Raw genomic sequence first — 21,621 nt, 5'->3', positions numbered from 1 at the left:
CAGATCTATGTCTGGGGAGCCCGGGACTGGAATGGAAGAGCATGCTGCAGGACAGGATTGAAATGTATTGGCAGAGCTGTGTAGGGGACCCACATAGGAATGTCAGGCGTTGTCAGGACTGTCAGAATTGGGATGTATTGGCAGAGCTTCACACAGAAAGTTTTCACACTGTGTGATTCCAAACAGTGCTATATAAGAGCTAGGTATTAATAATAGTTATTTCTTATTTTTACGAGTGCCATGCTTCTCAAGTGATTGAAAAGTATATGCTCTAGTTAACCTTCGTGGCGGGCGTGTTGGTAAAACTCATTCTGAATATTCACAGTTCTGTGTATACTGTACACGCTCCATTTAGTTTCTCTGCAAACAACTGAGCTCCATCTGCGATAGTGCAAGGACAGAGTTCCTACCTGAACGTGGGGCTGAAAAGTCACTCAGGTGGGTCATGCTGGCTCACACTGTGTTTTTCTCCTTCCTTTAGCAAAGTGTTTTTTCAATACAGGAGACTCACAACAAAGGCATGTTGCCTGTGGTACCAACCATCCCGAGCAGATACCAAATAGCCTGAAGGCAGCTCCTTCATTCCTGAGCTCTGTACGAGTCTTTGTTCTGGTTCTGATGGCATACTGCCCAAATAGTGTGTGAGATCCTTCTGTCGCTTGGGAGAATCTTAAAGCAGCTTCAGTGTGTGTGAGAAAATGTATTGTACTGTTCTGAAGCGCTCGACAATGGATCATAAGAATTGTAGCCCCGCTAGGTTCCATGTTATCCACTCCCGTAGGCCAAAGCAAGACTGTTCCCTGCATTGTTTTCTCCGGTGGCTTGAATGCCCCAGTGCCCAGGCTAGAGACCCAAAATCTAAGGCTTGTGCAGGATACATTCCTGTACTCATCACAAAGAGTGAAAACAAACTGTGACGGTCTGACAAATATAGTCTGTCTTCACCAAGCGTGGCTGCTTTCAGCTGAAGTTCTGCGTTACACAGCTGCTTTCCACACAGGCTTGAGGTACAGCCCCTGGGGAGCAGAATTCCCCAGATAGCAGGTGAAGCGTGTGGATTCTGGTTTCATACAAATTCCTGCTGGCCGGGGTGCCTGTGTGTTCAGCCTGCAAATAACTAGCCTCTTAAAGCTCCGACATTGTTAAGGCAAAATTCAGCTGGGGTAAGGATGTTGGAAAAAGCAGAGCTGGGGTCTTGATCCCATCTGCTCCATGGGGACCTGCTCACTCACTTGGCTTTGCATTGTGTTAGCTGAGGCAGTGAGACTTCCCTGGTGTACAGTTATTCGTCTGTGTTGTGGTAGCACCTGGGAGCTCCAGTCGTAGGCCAGCAACCCATCGTGCTAGGTGCCATACAGGTATGGATCAAAAGGATGGTTCTTGCCCCCCAAAGAGCTCATCCTACTCTTCCCATGCGTCTTGCAGTGCGTAAACTGGCGCCCAATGAATTCCCACACAAGCTCTATGTACAGAACTACACGTCGGCGGTGCCGGGGACTTGTCTGACTATCAGGAAATGGCTCTTCACTACAGAAGAGGAAGCCCTCCTGAATGACAATGACCTCGCAGTTACCTACTTCTTCCACCAGGTAGGTGCATGTGAATTCCTTGCCTTGGACTGCTGAACTAACTTAATCACAAGCCATTTAAAGCAGCTCCCACTCGTGTTGCTGTAGCTAGTTCGAATTCCAAGACATCGAATGCTTCAGCACCATGAAGAGCTTGGGTGAGGAAGGCCCCATCCTTTGTACGTCCCTGTTGTGTAAGAAATGGAAATTGGTGGTTGAATGATTTGCCCACTGTCGCTCAATGACTTCAGGCAGGATCAGAAACAGAATACAGGATCCTGCTGCTACTCATCACAGGCTCAGGCCCTCAAAGAGCAAACAGAAAACTCAGGAGTCCAGACTCCCTATCTCCTGCTCTAACCACTAGATATGCTAGGACTCCTGGGTTCTTGTCTGTACTTTCACTGACCCATTGTCTCTTTTGGTAAGTCACTTCACCTCTTTTCCTTCATTTACTCCTCTGTAAAACCAGTATGTCACATACTGTCCAAAGATGCTGTGCACTGAATTCATATTGGTAAAGCACACAACAATGCCATAGAAGTGCCAGGTGAAAGTACTGCCTTTAATCGTCTGTTGAAGACTCACCTTTGCTCAATTTCCTTGCCCTTTTTTTCATGTAGGCTGTAGATGATGTGAAGAAAGGTTGCATCAAAGCTGAGGAAAAGTCCTACCAGTTACAGAAGCTGTCTGAGCAGAAAAAGATGGTCATGGTATGTTTGTTGTTCTCTCCTTACTTGGAAATCGCTGTTTCCTCTGGCAAATGAGGTCAGGTGCATTGGCCCTGGATTGCCTTTCCAGTCTGCAGTGAAGCTGTAAAAGTGCCGCTTTCCAAGGGAAGCTGTGTTTGGAAGAGCACTGTGGGTCTGTTTTGACTTGTGTTGGTTGACTACACAGGGGAATGCCAGGTTGCTGTGCCAGTCCCTGCATGCAAGGTTATCACAGTGCTAACTGGTAAGAGACACTCCCAAAACACTCAGTGAGTTAGTTTGTATGGAGCTAATGTCCATATGCCAGATCATGCGTTGAGTTGAGTCAAACTCCCTTACTTGTGTGGTGTGTACTGCTGGGGCAGGACTCAATTCTTATTTAAAAAACATTGAGCAGGTAAATCTATATAAATCTTTATAAATCACTCGGTTGGGATCCTTTATGGGAGCTCTTCTGCCTGTTTAGTGTCTGATGAGCAAAGGGCTGTTTCCATCCTAATCTGTTCTAAGAACAGGAATTGTCTGACCAGTAGTGCATCTCCTCCCATATCCTCTCTCTGGCCAGTACCAGATGTTTCAGGGGAAGGTTATAAAACCCATCGCCAAGCAGTCTGCATAGCCAGTGCTTGTGGTGCTAGTGTAACTTTATTTACACACCTCCGGCTTCTGCGTCTGTGCCAACACGGCTGCGCATGAGCAAGCTGGTGTTTTCTCCTGCCTTGCACGTCACCACACCGTGAGCTGAGCTCCACTCCAAGCCTCCCTGTTGCTGCTGGGGCTGTCAGAGGCAGAAAACGTAGCTTCAAGGTCAGAAGAATTGTTGGGCTTGTACATGGAATAACCTAGTGAATTGCTCTGGGATTGCGGAGACGGAATAAACATGGGGCCTCCCACTGTTCTGTCTGAGTCTGAGCTGTAGCCTGTCAGGTTTTGTTTCCCTGACCACCTTTGGTGGATGTTCACAGCCTCTAGCAGTGTTCCCGCTTATAGATAGCTGGTCTCTGGTGCCAGCGACCTCCCAGTTTGAAATCCTCTCCTCAGTTAATCTTTGCCAGCTCTTACTGTACCTCAGACTCATGGGCGGCGGGTGTAATAGGCCAGGGAGGCGTTGCCTCCCCCGGCGCTGCTGCAGCTGCTGAACCTCCAGTTGCAAGATTTGGTGGTGAAGTTTTTACTTTATGCCCCATGCAGGTTCCGGGACACCTGAAGAGGCATATACCTCCTCCTCAGCAGCCCCGGAACCTGCATGGAGCATATCAAAAGCATCTTCTACAGATGATGGGTGGCTTGGCTCCGAGCCGGAAGAGGCTCAGCTTGGGGCTTCGGCCACCCCAGCCAGGGGTCCTACTCTCCGGGGGGAGGGGGGGGGCCTTCTAGGCTACAACTGGCCTGGGGCTCCTCCGGGCAGGTGAAGGGTGAGCCTCAGGCCTTCAGCCAGCCCAGCAGGGGCTCCTCTGGGTGGGTGTGGGGGAGCGCTCTGGGCTGCGGCTGGCCTGGGGCTCCTCCAGGCAGTTGGAGGCGGGTGGGGAAGCTCAGGGCTTCGGCCAGTCTGGGGCTCCTCTGGGCAGGGGCGAAGTGTGGGGCTTCTGCAGCTGGGAGGGCACAGGGGGTCTCAGGGCTCAGGCCGTGGGGAGGGCATGGGAGGAAGGGGCAGACTGGGGGTAGCCTCCCCAGAGGGGGACTCCACCCGCCGCCCATGCTCTTATTAATGGGAGCCCTGTTGACCCTTTTTGACGGTAACAGCTGTCACAGATCAGTGCTGGAGGAGCTTGAAACGTCTCTGTGTGGAGCTCCAGGTCACCTGAGAGGCTGTGGTGCCTTTAGCCAAGAGTTTCCTTCTAATCACTCCCTAATCCGTGTATTTGCTTATCACAGTGAATACTAAACATCCCCCTCCCCCTGCCTGCTTCACCGCTGAGCTGATGGGACACTCCAGTGAGCCTGGAGCCCCTTCATTCCTTTACGGGCTGGTTCATCACTGGCCTTTCAACTGCTGCAGACATCATAAATAGGGTTAAAAGGCCAAGGTCAAGGTAATATCATTGGAACTCTTCACCTGTTCTAATAACGGTTCCTATTGCAGTAGAGTCTACAGGTCCCAGTTGTGGGTGGAGCCCTCTTGTGCAAGGAGCGGTTCAAACTCACTAGAAGACATGGCTCTTGTCCCCAAAACCTTACATAAAACACTTCAAATCATAAAGCTAGGGGAAGAAATTAAGATTCATATTTGGAATACAGGACTCCTGGATTCTTTTCCCAGCTTCGTCCCTGACTCCCTCTGTGCCATTGGTGAAGTCACTTGAAACTTTGTCTTCGTTTTCCCCCATCTGTAAAATGGGGATGTGACTAACCTAGTCTACACTAGAAAAAGTGTGCTTGCATAGCTAGACTGGCAGCCTCCCAGCGGATGCAGCTTACGCAGGTTTATATCAGTTTACTGAGACCAGTAAAATCACTTTTCCCTCCTGCTATAGCTACATATATGCTAGGGCTTTGTCCAGGATAAAAAAAATAATTGCTCCTTTAACCAATATTTTTATACTGCAAAAGTTTTAAGTGTAAAGCTGGCCTCAGTGAGGTGCTGTGTTTAGAAAGTGCTTTGAAGTTCAGAAGTGCTATTTAACATGTGATTGATGCTCTGAAATCTAATTGATTACTGCTTGCATCTCACTGAGCTTTCAGTGAAATTCGCTAGGTCGGTTTCGCATTCTGTCTCTAGTCAGTTTCGCCTTTCTGATTCTCCTGCCTTATCACAAGGGTGCTTTGTTTGGGTTCCCAGCACTTTTTAAACAGCGTTAATTTAAATAAGAGAAGAAGTCCCTTGTAAATATTTCCCTAATAGTTTTAATGCAAACCTTCGATGGTGAGCCTGAAACTACTTGAAGTGTCTTTAACTATGTGATTTGAACCCATAATTAGGAGATTCAGCATTAGGTCTGAAAATCCAGGCTGATGCTCTGGCCTCAAGTCATCTTGCTGGAACTTTTCCCTCCCTCCCATTCTGGGCCCCAAGTCCTGGTTTCTGTTTTGAGTTTGTTCCAGGCCTTCAGCAATATTTGCACACAGTATGTTGGTTTTAAGCTCTGTATGACTCTAGTCATCCCTGACTGATGACCGAGTCAGGTAAAACTCAGCAAGGGATTTTGGGGAACATGACAGTGTAAGCAGCAATTTGCACTAAATGAAGACGATTTTAATGAGATCCACACTCAGGGTGATCTCAGAGTGAGAGCTAGACCATTTGTGGCTATGTTTAAAGAAGAAAAAAAAAAAAAGTCCGAGGATTTCCACGACGCTCAGAGCCATGGTATCTAGTGATTCCAGCTGGGCCAGCTTTTTAGAAAGCATTTATGGAATTAGTTGATGCTCGAGGCTGCAGGAATTCAGCCCACGCAAACCTCAGCCAAATTTCTGGCAGTGGACTGAATCTGGTGGTATCCATATGGTTAAGAGCAGGGATGTGTCTCCCAGCTGGGATTGTAGTAAGGGGCTGCTGGACACTGAGGGACTGCAGAGGGTTGGGGTGATGGGGGATTGTTGCTGCCAATACATCACTTTCTTGCTTTTCTCTAGTATTTAAACATGCTGCGGACATGTGAGGGTTACAATGAGATCATCTTCCCCCACTGCTCCTGCGACTCCCGGCGAAAGGGTCATGTGATCACAGCCATCAGCATCAAGCACTTTAAACTCCACGCCTGCACAGAGGAGGGTCAGCTAGAGGTAAGTTACTCAAGGACGTGGCAGGGCTTCCTGGGTCTGAGCAAGATCAGCTTTGCTGCAGGAAAAGGCAGAATACTGGTTCCCCATTCCTGGGGTGCTGCAGCTGCTGGAAGAGTAAAGTTGAGAGCAGGAGGAGGTGGCTGTTAAAATGGTGGTAAATGCCCTACTGTGTGATTACAGAGACTGCTGCTATGGTGAATTTCCATAGCAAGCTCTGCAGCATTAGCAGAACCTCTCTGTATCCCCACTTCCCCTGCACACCATTCGGCAGCATTCCTGGGACTCCCTTGTCTTTTCCGTCTCTTCCCCTGCACTCTGCCCTGCCCTGGTTCAGATCTGCCCTGTAGCATTTCAGGCGCTAACTTGCCTCCTGATTCGGAGTATGGCCCGCTCTGGACCCCGATCTCTTCTTCTGTTTAGAACCAGGTAATAGCATTTGAGTGGGACGAGATGCAGCGGTGGGACACAGACGAAGAGGGAATGGCATTCTGTTTTGAATACGCACGAGGAGAGAAGAAGCCTCGATGGGTTAAAATCTTCACCCCCTATGTAAGTGACCTTGTTAAACTGAAAATGCACTAAGGAGAGGGACTGCCCAGTTTTTAGAAACTGGTGTAAAATTCTCTTTGCCCTGATCTCTTGGTGTGAGAGAAGATTTGACGCTCAACTTTTCCTTGCACTGCGTAACCAGACAGCCACTTGGAGGAGCCAGAGATACAGTAAGTTCTTGCTGGGTAGAGCTGGTACCTCTGCCTTCCCCTGCTGTGTACACGAGCTGAGTGTACAGCTTCTGACTCCCGCCCTGCTTTCTGATTTGATGGACGGCTGTCATTTCGGAGCTGCCTAGCGCTATTGCTGCTGCGCTTTATGTCAACCTGAGAGAAGGCTGCTTTATCTTTGCAGTTCAACTACATGCACGAGTGCTTCGAGCGGGTGTTCTGTGAGCTCAAGTGGAGGAAGGAGGTAAGATCCTGAAACTGCACCGAAATTGCTTAATACGTTTTGTGAGTTGACAGTAACCCTTTCCTGGCAAGCTGGTTCACAATGTCAGCTTACTGCCCAAACCAGGAGAGGCGGGTTGTGTAGTGCGGAGGGCTGATAGTGGGGACTCCTGGGTTCTGTTCCCAGCTCTGGGAGCAGGAACCTGGGAGTCACTCCTGGGTTTTATCTGCAACTGTTGGATGGGAGTATTGGCAAGTGACTAGAACAGGGAGCTGGGTGTCAGGACTCCGGGGGCCTGATCGTCTCATTCTTTGCATCGCGTGACTCATTTTGAAGAAGTGGTGCTGTGCATGTGTGGCATGCGATAATCAAGCCTCCACCTCTGCAAGTCACTGGCTGTGACACCTTGGGCAAGTCACTCCCTTGCCTGAGTCTCTTGATCTGTTAAAAGGAGAGAGCAAAGCCTCCCTCTCCCAGGAGGGTTATGAGGACTGCTTAATTGTTCATCAAATGCTTTGAGATCCTGCAGAAGAAAGCTCTGTAGAAGTGCAAAGTATCTTTTTTTTTTTTTTTTTTTTTTTTTAATTATGCCCAGATTCCCAGTCCCGGTTGCCTGCTCAGAATCTGTCAGTCATGATGTCCTCTTGGTAAATTATTCAATTTTTAGGTGTGACTCTGGCTGGTGCTGGGGCTTCTTTCCAAGCCAAGGAGACCTTCGCAAATAAGCCCACCTCACCTGTTGCTTGTTCACTTGTTTGTATTCATTGTTTTCTGCTTCTACTGCATGCACCTCTCCATCCTCTCCTGGTCCTTAGAGGAAATGTTTGGCCACCCCTCATCCACCTGCCAGAGTCTCCCTATCCCCATGTGACTGCTGCCTGGCTCTGTGTCCCCATGCTACGGCTTCCTGCTACAGCTAACTGCAGTGTAGTAGGGAGATGGTAGAACAAGGTAGCTGGCAACCTGCCCCCCAGGGAGTTGGCTTAGAGGAGATGATGCAGAGTTGCTCTGCTTAGGATGCTGAGGTCTGATACTAGCAATGTGCTGGGCCATCATCACGTGTAGTGTCTTGAATCGCCACAAGGTGTCCGTTGGAAAACTTGTGCTGCTCTGTTGTCTCAGTGATTCTCAGTCATCCCAGTACATAAGCAACTGGATATAAGCAACTGCGGGAGGCAGGATACTGCACTGAATGGGCCATTAGTTTGTTCTGTGCTTCTAAGTTCTTCTGCTCAACCCATTACCGCTGAGGATCAACTCTGTCACTTCTGTCGTCTCTTGATCCTGAAGCAGGCAGCCTCCAGAAGTGACTAGCTTTGCTTATTAGAACACTGGGGGGTGCCATTTCTGAGCACAAGCTGCCTGTAGCATCAGATGGTCCTGGAGCAGACATGTATTTCTGTGAGGACTGATGCGCTGATATTTGTATGGGCTCCTATATCCCAGAGATCTGAGGCTGGTATGTGAATATGCTGTGGCAGTCTGGATAGCTCTCATCTGTACATAACCATGCCACTGCCATGTGCACTGCTGGATTTCCTAGGGGGTAGCATTTGCTATGGTGGCTAGCAGGATTTTTGGCCTTTTTATCACATGCAACAGCTGGGCACTATGGTTACGCAGCGAGGGGGAGAAGAGGCACTTTGGTCAGTGTATACAGACTTCTAGCTCCATCCATGTTCTTCAGGTTGGCACTGGGCCCCTCATGTTATTGTCCCCTGCTTGGGAGATATTGATCTGCTCCACGGGCTAAGTCCAAATGTTGGCATCTCTTTCTGCACTCATATCAGAGCAGGGCTGAGCGTGTCTCATGAACAGAGGTCTGATCCTGGCTTAGTCAGTTCCTAACAGAAAGAATAGTAGACGGTTGAAATTCATTGCCTGGTGCTCTGGGGTGCTTATTGGAGCCTCCAGAATCCCATCCTTAAATTCACCCGTGCCATAGAAATAGGGTTTTAGTCCCCCTTCCCCTCCATCAATTTTTATTTATATCCTTTATATTTTTTTTTCTCGTAAAGGTGGAGGAGGAAGCGACAGACAAGGATAACAAGAACTTCAGTAAAGACAATATGTGCAGCAAGGTAACTGGGGTGAAAGCAAACAGCATCTGGACTTTCTGAGCCAGTCTGATTGCTGTACTGCGGACCTACTGTTTACTTCCTGCTTCTCCATGCCAATCCCTGCTAGTGTAGAATAGTGTTCAGAATAGTGGCAGCGCGTCCTTAAAGGAAACTTACAAAGCAAAATATTTCCTGTGGCTGCATGCGGGGGCGAGACTGCCATGCCGCTTTAAGAAATGTTCTTTGTTTCCTTACATTGGAAATATTTAGTCCTGATGGGTCCTGGACACGGGCAATCTTTGAGGACTTGGAATGAGACTTTACCTGTGAAGCTCTCTCCACTCCCAGATGAGACGGAAAGGGGGTCAGAAAGGAGCAGTAAAGGGAACACACATTTTTTTACTTTTCAGTTTCTTTAAAGGACCAAAGGCTAATCCTGGAAGCTGCATGCCAACTTTTCCCATGGTAGTGCTGGAGGGGCATCCTGGTACCATTTGATTGGCAGGTCCTGACCTCTTTTCCATCTCAGTAATCAAGGGGTTAATTGAATAGTAGGGAGGGAAACTATCTTGTGTAGTTGAATCTTTTAAGCAAAGCTGTCCTGCTGTTGTCTGCTAAGCAGTTACATAAAGCATTTCTCACTGGTTCTACAGAGAGATTTAAACCTTTAGCTTCAAATTTTGCCCTCGGATGCACCCAGGAAGTTTCCATTGCCTGACTGGGGTTTTCTATCTTAAGCCTAATCTACGCTTAAAATGTAGGCTGGCATAGCTGGGTCAGTTGGGGGGGTGAAAAACCGCCCCCCCCGCCCCACATGACATAGCTATGCTAACCAAACCCGCAGTGTAGACACAACTACGCCAACGGAGAAGCGCTCCCATCAACATAGCTAATGTCATTTGTGTTCCTGTACCTTTGTCGGCATATGCTGTGTCTCTGCTAGGGGCTGTGGTGCTGTAGGCTCTGTAGGGTAGATGTAGTTTGAGGGTTTTATTCTGCTGCTCACATCTTAATACGCAGTCTGAGGGTACGTTACTCACACTGCCCATGAGCCAAACCCAACACTCGTCCCATTGTGTTGCAAGAGCCTAGGCCTTTGGTTTCCTGAGGGCCTCCCGTCCGTTTTCTGCTCCGCTTTAACCTCTGGCTGTGCTGCAGTCTCCAGCCTTTCAGCTGTGCCAAAGGCTCCTGCAGGGCAATCTTTGACTCCTCATCTCCCTGTTGCTGCCCTAAATGCACATGAAGATTCATTAGTCTGTGTTATAAAGGAGGGTAGATGAGCTGAGTTGAGGGCTCACCCCAGTGAGTTCCAGTTACTATCTAGTTACCTCGTGCTCTTCCTCCCTCCGAGTGAGAGCCCAGCCATTTATACTGCTGATGTAAAGGCCACTTGCAGTATCTCTGTACGCACTCGACTCTGTCCCTCCCCTCCAGCTGTGTTTGGATGCAGTGTCTGGTTCTGCATAGGCCCGTGCTGTTGACTTGCCAGAAATCTTTTCAAGTGAAGTCTCTGCAGACTGCTGTGGCCTATTCCATATGTGCAGGGGTAGGGGGGACACAATGAGCAGCATGGAATTTCTGGAATTGATCTATTGGTCTGTAAAAATTGTTTACAGTGTTTCTCTCTGCCTGCAATGCCCCTTCTGGCTCTGGAGAACTTGACTCTAGATAATTCCCCTTGCTGAGATTCCAGATGTTCTTGCATTTGTGTCAGATGCCTTCCACTTAATTGCTCGTAGGTCCTAAACTAAGGCACCAAGTCAATTGGCTTAGGCTATGGGGCTAAAATAGCAGTGTAGAGGTTCCTGCTCTGGCTTGAGCCTGGGATCTGAAACCTGGAAAGTGGGGAGGGTCTCTGAGGCTGGGCTCCAGCCCCAGCATCTGTACTGCTATTTTTAGCTCCACAGCCCAAGCCCCGTGAGCCAGAGTCAACCGACCTGGGCTCTGAAATTCGGCACCAGGGTTTGTCTTTGCAGTGGAGACGTACCCTGAGTGTCATGTGGTGTTGAGGCTGTTACATGCCCGCTTGTGACAGTATGGAAGAGTAGATCGGTGGTTTAATTCAGTCACATGGGTGACCAGTGTTTAAACGTTGTGGTGGTAAGCACTAAATTAGAGAAACTCTGGAGAGGGGAGAGCAGCCTTGACTGAGGGAAGCCATGTGTTTCTGTTCCCTCTGCAGGCTCCCAAAGCAATCTGCAGAGATAGCAATTTAGCCACCTCTGAGTGGGGACTGTGAGTGGACAGCCTGGGCACCAGGGCACAGTGCCCATGGAATTGGGAGGGAGAGGGGAGACAAAGGACACCTGGGCAAAACCCTCTTGTGAGATCTTTAATGACCATTCGGCACAACTAGGAACTTTGCTTTTTAAAAGCCTTGTTCAAAAGTCGGATGAATTTACTTCAAAGGGGTGCAAGGTGTGTGCAACCTGTCTGGATTCCCCTCCCTCCCTCTCTTGGGAGTTCACCTATTTCAGGCCAGATGCTGGTTCCCCTCCAGAGCACGGCTTCCCATGCCCACTTGCCGACCCAGTGCTATGGCAGCTATACCTCTAGAGAGAGGGGAGTATAAACCTCTCCCCTTTATAACACACTTCCATGAGACCAACTGCAGCTTCAGCAAAGGCTCCCGCTCCCTGCTGGGGGTAAAGGGGGTTAATTTACAGCTGCACGCCCAGGGGGAGTAGATCTTTGCTATTGCTGCCTGCGGCAAGGCTGGTCGTCCAACCTTTGCTTCCAGTGATGGTAATTACTACTGGTTATTGGCGTCATCCATCAACCCTGCTCGTGCTGCTGTTGCAGGGAGTGCAGTGGCAGCAGAGCACTGCAGCCTGCGCATCCCAAGGTGCTGGGGATTGGAGCTCTGGGTACCAGAATCACTTCAGCACCCAGCGCTGGCAAGGAATCCATGCATGTGTGTTCGGAGATCTGCCTGCTCTCAACCACCGCGCTGTTGTGTTTTTAGACAGACAACCCTAGGATGATGATGGGTGTTGGAATCTGAGGGGGAGGCTATTTCATGCGGTAGGTTAGAGTCGTTCCCCTCAGCAGTGCTGTCTGGGTCACAAGTGAACGGTCGATTGCAGAGCCTCCATTCGGTCTAGCTTCACTGTCGGGCTCTGCCCAGGATTGGGGCTTGAGGCGTTGGCAGAGCTGGAATAGTCCAGAGGGCAGTGGATGAAGAATGAGGTGAACGAATGGGGGGAGGGAGGGAGGGGCAGGACTAGTGTAGCAGGTGGCGGAGTTGCAGGTCAGCACTGAAAATCATTAGCGGAGTCTCATGTGACTAGGCCCAGGAGGTTTCATAGTCATAGACTGCAAGGCCAGAAGGGACCTCTGTGATCATCTAATCTGACCCCCTGTAGAACACAGGCCAGAGAACGCCTCATAGAAATTCCTAGAGCAGAGCTGTTAGAAAAATATCCAGTCTTGATTTAAACATGGTCACCGGTGGGGAATCGACCACAACTCTTGGTAAATTGTTCCAAAGGTTCATTCCTCTCCCTGTTAAAAACGTTCACCTTATTTCCAGTCTGCACGTGTCTCGGTTCAACTTCCAGCCATTGGATGGTGTTCAACCTTTCTCTGCTAGACTGAAGAGCCCGTTAGGAAATATTTGTTCCCTGTGTAGGTACTTATACATGGTGATCGAGTCACCCCTAAGCGTTCTTTTTTATTAAGCTAAATAGATTGTGCTCCTTGAGTCTCTCTCTATAAGGCAGGTTTTCTAATCCTGATAGCCCTTCAGTCATGGGAGGGAGTTTAGTTTAGTGGTGAGACCCAGCAATGGGGAGGGGTCTAGTGCTTAGAGCGAGGGACTGAGAATTGGAATTAAGACTCAGTGGTCTGTTCTTTGCTTTCCTGTGGACAATTCAAGTGATGTCGGGGCAAGTCACCCCCTCTGTGCCTCAATTTCCCCCTCTGCAAATGGGGCTGCCCTCTGTCTAACTTGCCCCAAGAGGGTTGTTGATTAGCGAGGCAGTAAGAGCAAACCCAGAGCCTTACTGTAAGTAACATCTTTTTAATTTCCCTTTCTTCTCTTTCAGAATATCTTTCAGATGGCCAGATCACAGCAGAGAGATGCCGCCACTTAGCCCCTCCTGTCGTGGAAGAATGTAACCCCCTCCCCCAAATTAACACTTAAAAAAAGATTTAAAAAATTCTGTTATTGTATTAAAATCCCTTAAACTAAATATTATTAATAACAAACCATTTGTGAATTTCATGGTTATGGAATTAAGCAACTAGGAAAAAACCAGCAGGCTTATTAGAGTAACAAGAGGGGAAAACTTTTCACCAACAGACAAAATCCACCCAAGGGTATTCTGTTTTTCTTTTTTTGTTTCACTTGGGTCCTCCATTGGAAGATGGACTGTGCTTATATTATATTTTTTACAACTGGAAATAGAAATGCCATCCGTTTGCACTGTTCAGACATATATATGTATGTATGTATAAAAAAAAAAAAAGAAAAAAGAAAAAAAAGAAAGTTATATATACAAAATACCACACGTATATACATATATATAATTCTTTTAAAATTTCATAGCAGCAGCAGTACCTTTTCTAAGCTTGCGTTTTTACACGCATCTCTTTCCTCCGAATCATCGTGTTTTTTTAAAAACTAACTTTAATGGAAAAAAAAGAAAAAAGAAAAAAAGTAACATTACAGGGAAATACCTCTCCTCTCAAAGGACCTTGACGCGTTTACAAGCTTTTTAGTTTGGTTCTTTTTTTTCTTTTCATTTTTTGCATTGAACCTTTTTAAGAAGTGTGTAAAGCAGCTGGCTCCAGAACTAGTGGGACAAAGAGAGAGAGGATTTTGTTCACTGATGGTCTGATCCTGCAACCTTACCTCGGGTAGCATTTAAAATCAGTAGGGCTGCTTGTGAGTGTAAATGTTCACGAAGAGTGTGATGCTGTAATTGATGGGACCTGGAAAGCTATGGGTAAGATGGGTTTTGAGTTGGAGTCTTCCCATTGGCATCAGTGGACTTTGGGTCAAAGCCCTAAGGACTGAAATTCACCTCTGTGCCAAAGTGCCAGATTAAGGCCTATTCTCAGTGTAAGGCCCACTGCAATCATAGTTTGAAGGGTTAAGTGGACCTGGGATGGTGCATAGTCCTTGTGCTGGTGCTCTGGTCCTCAGGCAGAGGTGCAAAAAGGAGCACTGCAAAGCAGAATTGGCTCCATCCAGCTTGGAGGGTAAGTGAGGCTCCATCTGTGGCTTTCCCCACAACTTGATCAGATCTCTTTGGGGTGGGATGAGACAGCCCAGAGCTGTCAAAGCCAAAGAGCTGGTATCTTCCTGATGGGCTTTGGCTGCTCCTTACAGCTTTCCAGGACAGAAGCAGCATTGTTTGGGTGCGGTGCTGATGTCTGTATTTCGCTAGTAGTCGGTCAGTCCAGGCAGGGTTGGGGAGACGAGGTCTGGCAGTGCAGGGTGGCTTCCCCGAGCAGGGACAGTATTTAAACAGCCCCCTCTCTGTGAGAATTTGAACTGTTCTAGCCAGCCAAAAAACAACAGCCTGGGTAATTTCTCTCCTTTCCTGCATGTGCCCTCTGCCTGCCCTTGAGCAGAGCTTAGCTTCTCCAAGCGCTTTTCAGTGCAAAGGCTTTTCTGTAGGGGAGGGGGTTCTGGCCCTGTATGGACCAGGGTGTTATGAATTCCTGCTGCTTCACCTCCCCCCGGCCCTGGGTGTGTGGTTCTAGGACTGGACGCAGGGAGCCTGCTGGAGGTTGAAGGATCTGAGGAGGCAGCCGTAGGCTAGAGGACGCTTGAGGTTAGTTTGCTCGTGAGCAGTCAGGTCATCCTTATAGCCGCTCAGGTTGATTTATTGCCTCGATTGGTATTTTGACAACTTCTTCCCGAGCTGATCTAGGCTGGGGTCCCTGTGGATCATAGTGGTAACTCTTCACTCGCTCATTCCAGCCAATGGTTACGGCGCCCTTGCCAGCGACCTGGTCTGCTGAGCGTGAGGCCCAGCTGGCATGGGAGCAGTACAGTACTGCCCTGCTGTGGGACTCAGTGCCAGTGAAGTCCCCTCTCCTTGTCTTGCCTTCTGGGCAGGCAGGGCTGGAACTCGGCACTTTCAGCTCCATGGTGGGTCAAGGGGAGGGGTCTGACAGCCCCACCTTTGATTCAGGAAGAACATCAAAGGGAGCCTGAGGATCTTGAAGGCGAGAGGCTAAGGAGAGTGGGAATGAATGAACAGTCAATATGGACAGGAGGGGAAGAGGAGAGGGGAAACGGGAGCAGTGGAATTGGCTTACCATCTTCAGAAAGGACAGTTGGCAGCTTTCCCCTGAGCTGGGTTGTCTGTTCCCCATGCATCTGAGAAGCTGCAAAGAAAGACCCGACGCTGAGGCCTGGGCAGGGCTTCCTGCTTGCTCTAACTTGATACACCCTTACCTTGAAGAATCCGTCTCTTTAATAAAGCAGGACGGCCCTTGAGGCTCGTGGTACCCAGCTCGCCACACATGGGATCTAACATTGCCTGTTACGGCATGAAGCCAGTGTGATCTGCCAGGAAATGCTCTCTAAAGACAGACAGACAGCATCCTTCGAGTCACAATTTCAAAGCAGGAGCAGCATTAGCTTAGGAGAAACCTTGGCCTTGCACTTAGAGGCCAGCAGAACACTGAATTCTAAATTATTGCCTCCAAATGTCTTATTTCTGAGTGTGAATTAGGTAGCTTAGGTACACCAATCTGAGTGAGTGCAAAGAAAGGCTGCAGTAGGAACTCTGTACTTTAGATCTTGAACTAATTATGTATCCCTTCTGCAAAGAAAACAAATTGAACTGAGGAAGCTGGGTGGCTCTGTATAAGGGGCTTTAATATGTTAACCCATTGGATGCCTTGGTGCACAGAAACCTGCCTTCTTTAATTTGGTATTGCTGGATGCAACCTACGTATCTGGGCCAACAGGTTATGCAAACCAGCTTTTGTGCCCTGTAGACGGCATGAGGAAAGCAGCTTCTAAGTTTTCTCGATCAGAACTGGATTTGAAATTGACATGGCTCACTCAAAGCTAGATTCTTATTGAAATAAGAAACTTGTTGGGAGTGGGGGTTAGTGCTTTTAGAAGCAGCTGAAGTCTAGATTCAGGGCAGCTGTGAAAATGTTATCAAAGTTTTTGCAAATATCCCTTTTACTTCCCACCTCCTTTCCTGGTCTGTGGCTTTTAAATGCCTCTGGCTTAATTTCCTCACTCCCCTGAATCATTTAATTTAACATAACCCAAGAACCAGAGGTCACCCAATGAAATAGGCGGTGGGTTTGAAACAGAAACAAAAGTATTTCTTCACATGATGGGCAGTCAGCCTGTAGAACTCGTTGCCAGGGGATGTTGTGAAGGCCAATAGTATAACTGGGTTCAAAAAAGAATTAGATTTGTTCATGGAGGATGGGTCCATTGATGGCTATTAGCCAAGACAGTCCGGGATGCAACCCCATGCTCTGGGTGTCCCTAAACCATCAACTGCCAGAAATTGCGAATGAATGATGGGATGGATCACTCGAAATTGTCCCATTCATTCACTCTGAAGCATCTGGCACTGGCTGCTGTCGGAAGACAGGGTACTGGCTAGATGGACCATTAGTCTGACCCAGTGTGGCTGTTCTTATTTTCCAGCCCTATGTACAGGAACATGGTGCATGTGATGTAGGACCTAAGTAGTGATGGAAGGACAAAATATTGGTTGGAACATGAAGTGAATTATTTTTTACACCAACTTTAGATCTAAGCTGGTCAGAAGCCGGGTGGGTTTGGGGAGCAATATTACTTTTTCCTCTGCAATCCCAGGCTACTAGTGGGTCTCTTGGGCTGCAAGGTTCTTCTCTTTGTTAATTTAAAAGAAGCTTTTTGTGTCCTGTAGCAACTGTTGCTCCATGGAGCAGAGTCATTTACAGTGTAGAGCAGCCCAGCCCACTGGCCATGGGCAGATAATCCAAAATTTGGGTGCATGTTTGAAACCTGTTCAGAGGGTGTGGCTGGGGCCCGGGACAGGTGCCTTTGGGTTAAGAATGCTTGTGCCTTTCCAAAGTCGCTCTCCCCTTAAGCATCTTCCTGTAGTGCAGTATTTGTGGTTTAGGCTGAGAGAGGTGTTGAGTTTGGGGGTCTATCTACCCAACTTCCTGCCCCTCTTTGGCGTTAGGAGCGGAATTGGAAGGCCGTAAGAGAACCTACCCACAAAAGGACTATCCCCACTGTTCATCAAATTCCCTGGACCAGCCATTCTTTGATAAGCTAGCTTGCTTGTTTCCCTTGATTAATCCTCTTGCTGCTATATTCCTCCTCCCCGCCCCTCCCCCCCAAGACCAATCAGAACACGGTACAGCTGTTGTTACCTTTCCAAGTGGCTCTATCAACCTCTGATGGCAGGAAGGCGTTTTTGTCTTGTGCAGGCGGGCAGGTCTTCAAGGCGCTGGGGGATCATGTGCCCCTGTGCCAGTTCAGTAGTGGGAGGATGGGCTGTCTCGCTGGTGTGTGTATCCTCCAGCACAGGAGCCCTTTAGAGCTTGGAGAGTCCCTTCCTGGTGTGTGAGGCAGTCAACTTGTTCTGGTGGTTAGAGCAGGAGATCCAGGTTCTATTTTTGATTCTGCCACGATGTTCTGGGTGACCTTGGGCTAGTCACTTCCCCCTCTGTGCCTCAGTTTCCCCACCAGTGAAATGAGGTGTTCATACCCACCTGTGTAAAGCACTTCGAAACCCTTGACTGGGAGGCCTTGTCCAAGTTTGCAGTATTAGCCTCTCCCAACAAATTACCCAAAGGGCTGAATAAGCTACTGGCAATGTCTCTTGTATGGAGAGACAAGATTGTCTCATTGCTGATGAGACAGGGGGTCTACGTTTCCTTCTGTTTTAATCAGAACAGATGGAAAGATCTCAGCAGCAGTGTTAAGAGCCCCTCCCCGGTCTCTGTTCGTTGAGCTCGGCTACTCACATGACTCAAGTCAGAGGAGTTCAGCGGGTGTGTATGTCACAGGAATAAGCACTGCTTTGGGGAGCCTCTGGAGGAGTTCATGATCCAGCATTGATCTGTGTTAGAGGGGGAGGCTTGGACCCGGATTGCTCTGCATGCATGGCCAGCTTGGCTTTGCTGACAGTTCTCTGCACACAGCCAAGCACCTGTTTGAGGGATGCTAAGCCCGGTTCTTCCTCAGGGCTAGCAGGAGCAGACGGTGGACGTTAGACTTGCTCTGCAGTGTTATGGGAGGAATGCAGCTTCTGTGCAACTTGTATTCTCCCAGTCTTAGCTCCCTTGGCATCCAGTGCAGCTGTAAGTGTGTCTAACTAGTCTCCTGCTGAGAAGGAAATAAGGGAGCCCCAGAGATCTAGAGCCACCTTTGGGCCTGGAGAACCAATTATTGGGTTTATCGGGTGAAATGTGCTAGCTGTGTTGTTGGACAGGAGCTGGTTTCCATGAGCAGGAGGGGGCAGTTTTCGCTACATGAGTTCCCCAAAAGGGGATCTACCCGCCCAAATACTTAATTCTCATTCCCCGAACACCTCCCCCAGGCTCCAAGTCTCCCCTCCCCCAGTTTTGAGGTGCACCTTGAGAAGGTTTAACTTGCCTCTACTTATTCCCTAAAATCCAGGGGTGGGGTGCGGTGGAGGGAAGATTCTCCCATATTCCTTATGATCCTTTTCACACAGGCAGTAGCTCTGTAATCAGCCATTGTTTTTGCCAGGGTTCTCTCAGTCCACTGGATTTAGGGAAGGACTTGTGCCAATACTCAAATTTTCCATAGCTAAAGAAGCTGGAAGTCTCTTTGCAGCAGTAAGTTCTGCAGCGGGACCCATGTTAAAAAAACAAAAATGGAGTGAGAGCCATAAACATGAAATTTCACTGCTGAATGAAGTAGGTCGACTTGAGAACTAGTAACCTCCTCCAGTTGACTTCTGTGCTGTGACATTTAACCATTGTTAGGTATGTTGCTCATTCTCTGTCTGTTTAGAGAGCTAGAAAACAAGCACCTTTGCTCATGTCAGAGTGTCAGATTTTGGGGCCTGAGGGGGAAGAACTGAAATTTCCACTTCCACAGGACTGGTCCTGAAATGCTGATTTTGTATGTGTTTGTGTATGTTTAAATTTGGAAAGAAACGGGTAATCTGACAATTTTTCTTCCTTTTTTAAAAACAAATCCTTGGCTCATTTAATTTGTCCTATTTCTGGTCCCGTCAGAAATAAGCAGTGAGGCTCTGTCTCTATCTGAACGCAAGGTCCTTTTTAAAAATGCAACCCTGGTCTTTCCATTTCCAGGCTCTTTACTTATCCGATTTTTTTAAAAATCAATTGATAGGCTTTGGCTGCTCTGAGGTCAGACCTATAAGCCTCAGCGCAAGTTAAATAGGTCAGGTTACACTTGGTATAATAACTGCTCTCCTCAAATGCTCTCTGAATTAAATAGGTAGAAGATGCAGCTGATGAAGTCTTAATTAGATGAGAAATAAACTTCTCAGCCCCCCTTCCTCCTCTGATCCTGACGGTTTGCAGTAATGGCCAAAGCAAAGTAATTGCTTCTTTGCTGTCTTGCAGATTTTTCTTTTTTGCTGTATTTTCCTCCACACTTATAGGGACCAGGTGGGGGAGGGAAATATATTTTATTGGACCAGCTTCTGTTGGTGAGAGCTTGCATAGAGCTCTACTTCAGGGCTGGGAAACTAACTCAAAGCCAGATTTATGGACTCTTAACCTGATTTGAGTGGCTTAGATGGCCAAGTGCTCTCTGGGAAAATTACATTTTTATCTGTGCAAAAGCTTTTCACCACCTGCAAACCAAAGTTGGTGAGTGATGCATTTGTTAAAACCAAGTGGTTTACAGATCCCCCTCCCCACCACACACACACACCCTTACACCTCTGCTTTGGAAGTGAAGCATGTATTATTAAAGCTGACGGCAGCCTAGCTCATGGAGACTGTTCTATTTTTCTAAACAAATTTGTATAAAGTCTCCATAGCCCTCACGCTTACCAAGCGATCCTGTATTCTGACTGCAAAGCTCCCCAGCTGAGAGTGTGGAACTTGGTCACTAGTGCTGGAAAGGACTCCAACCAAGAGGCTGTTACGGGTTTACAGAGCACTGCCCTGTTACAGCTGAGTCTGCTGCCCTCTGGCACAGCCCTGGGCAGGGGGGCTGAGAACAGAATTTGTCCCTGTTTGAAATAACTGGGGGGGCTAGGGCTGGATATTTGGGGGAGTGGCTGGGGGTATGTTTCTCACCCAAGCAGGGTATCCAAGATGTAGTTGACCTTAAGCACGAAGCTCTTCTGCTTCCAGTTAACCCATCAGATTGCACCAAACCAGTTCAGCAACCAGGTAGTTTGGACACAATACAGTAGCTTCCCATTAGCAGGAAGGCCCCTTGCTTGCTCCTGCACATGCTTCTCCCTGCTGGGCTGCAGCACCAGGCCTCTCTTGTTCATTCCTTGCACGCACACACCCCGACAGGTAGAGAGGTGGAAAGTCTCTGGAACCTTACTTCTCCCAGCCTTTGGAGAGTCCCCACACCCCAGCCCAGTCTGCATGTGAGACACACTATCCTAGCACCTTTCTAGAGGGAACTGTATTTAAATGCAAGTGTATAAAAAATGTTAACACAGCTTCAGAATTCAGTTTAGCAAGCACCCAGCTGCCATGTCTGCTTTATCCCTTGACCCTCTCCAGCCACCGTCCTCTTCTTCCTGGCTTAGATTCCAGCTGCTCCAGTTTAGAAATTCCCTGACCTGTTACCTTGCAGCTCTTAGCCGGTGGCAACAAAGCAACTGCCCTCTAGCCAAGGCCACAGACCATTGGGTATGTATAAGTAGTCGGTTACATCGAGCCCTCGGGCGGAGGGACTCCGTAACTCAGTGCCCCCAGTTCATCCCTTACCCTGGCCGTCCCTCTTCCACCCCAGCCCTGGGTTGAAGCATGTTGTGCAAAGGTTCATCCGTGGGAGGAGAGCAACAGATACAACAGCAATAATACATCAATCAGAGCTTTTGATGTAAGGTGCGGGGGAGTTCCCCCTTCTGGGGGAATGGGAGGGGGATTGGACTGATGCCTGCTACTAAATTTACAGAAATTTTGTATCATGTGCCCCCCACTCTTTTTTTTTTTTTTTTTTTTACCCTTTTAAAATAACCCAGGTTTCAATCCTAGGCACACTCGTTTTAATTTATTTGAGAGAACTCTAATTGTATTTTCACGGCAGTATCTTGTATTTTTTATTTTTGTGATTCAGCAATGTGAAGAAGGAGAAAAAACAAAAACCCAATTGCGAACAGTGTTTCATTCCTTGTTCTGTAGAGCTAACCACTCTAAAATTGTTTGGTAAAGTCACTTAGTGTAATTAATTGTAACATATTCTTTTAAATAAATTGATTTATTGATGAAACTACTAGTTCAACCTCTCCAGCCCCCTTTGTCTGTCTTATGGGGGAGGGGTTTGGGAGGGTACGTGTAGGGGGAGGGGGGCTGTGAGGGGCTAGGGAAGGATAGGGGAGTGACTGGACTGGGGGATCCTTGCCCATCTGTGGTGCTCGCTCTGATCTGGTCTAAGTGAGCAGAGAAACAGCCTCAGGGACCTGTTAAACTGCCCCATCTGCCCTGGGCCTAGATCCTGCTGGC

General features: G+C 48.2%; 1 protein-coding gene across 4 annotated transcripts in view; it reads left to right on the top strand.

Moving 5' to 3' along the window:
- Window positions 1–21,394, top strand: part of SNX27 (sorting nexin 27) — a 56,413-nt gene extending 35,019 nt beyond the window's left edge. For 2 of the 4 annotated variants that reach the window (XM_032768015.2, XM_075071108.1), the window contains exons 7-13: window positions 1,426–1,589; window positions 2,192–2,281; window positions 5,852–6,001; window positions 6,422–6,550; window positions 6,905–6,964; window positions 8,962–9,024; window positions 13,050–21,394. In XM_032768015.2, the coding sequence (XP_032623906.1) occupies window positions 1,426–1,589; window positions 2,192–2,281; window positions 5,852–6,001; window positions 6,422–6,550; window positions 6,905–6,964; window positions 8,962–9,024; window positions 13,050–13,097 (704 nt within the window). In that variant the 3' untranslated portion in view covers window positions 13,098–21,394. Of the gene's footprint in view, window positions 1–1,425; window positions 1,590–2,191; window positions 2,282–5,851; window positions 6,002–6,421; window positions 6,551–6,904; window positions 6,965–7,538; window positions 7,591–8,961; window positions 9,025–13,049 lie in introns of all 4 variants that reach the window. The other 2 variants (XR_004371986.2, XM_032768016.2) reach the window with 2 other exon arrangements.
- Window positions 21,395–21,621: the final 227 nt, after the last annotated feature.

This window comes from Chelonoidis abingdonii, chromosome 11 (genome assembly GCF_003597395.2).
Source record: "Chelonoidis abingdonii isolate Lonesome George chromosome 11, CheloAbing_2.0, whole genome shotgun sequence".
Taxonomy (NCBI): domain Eukaryota; kingdom Metazoa; phylum Chordata; order Testudines; family Testudinidae; genus Chelonoidis; species Chelonoidis abingdonii.
The sequence above is the reverse complement of the archived record's forward strand: the minus strand, read 5'-3'. Positions and strand labels throughout refer to the sequence as shown.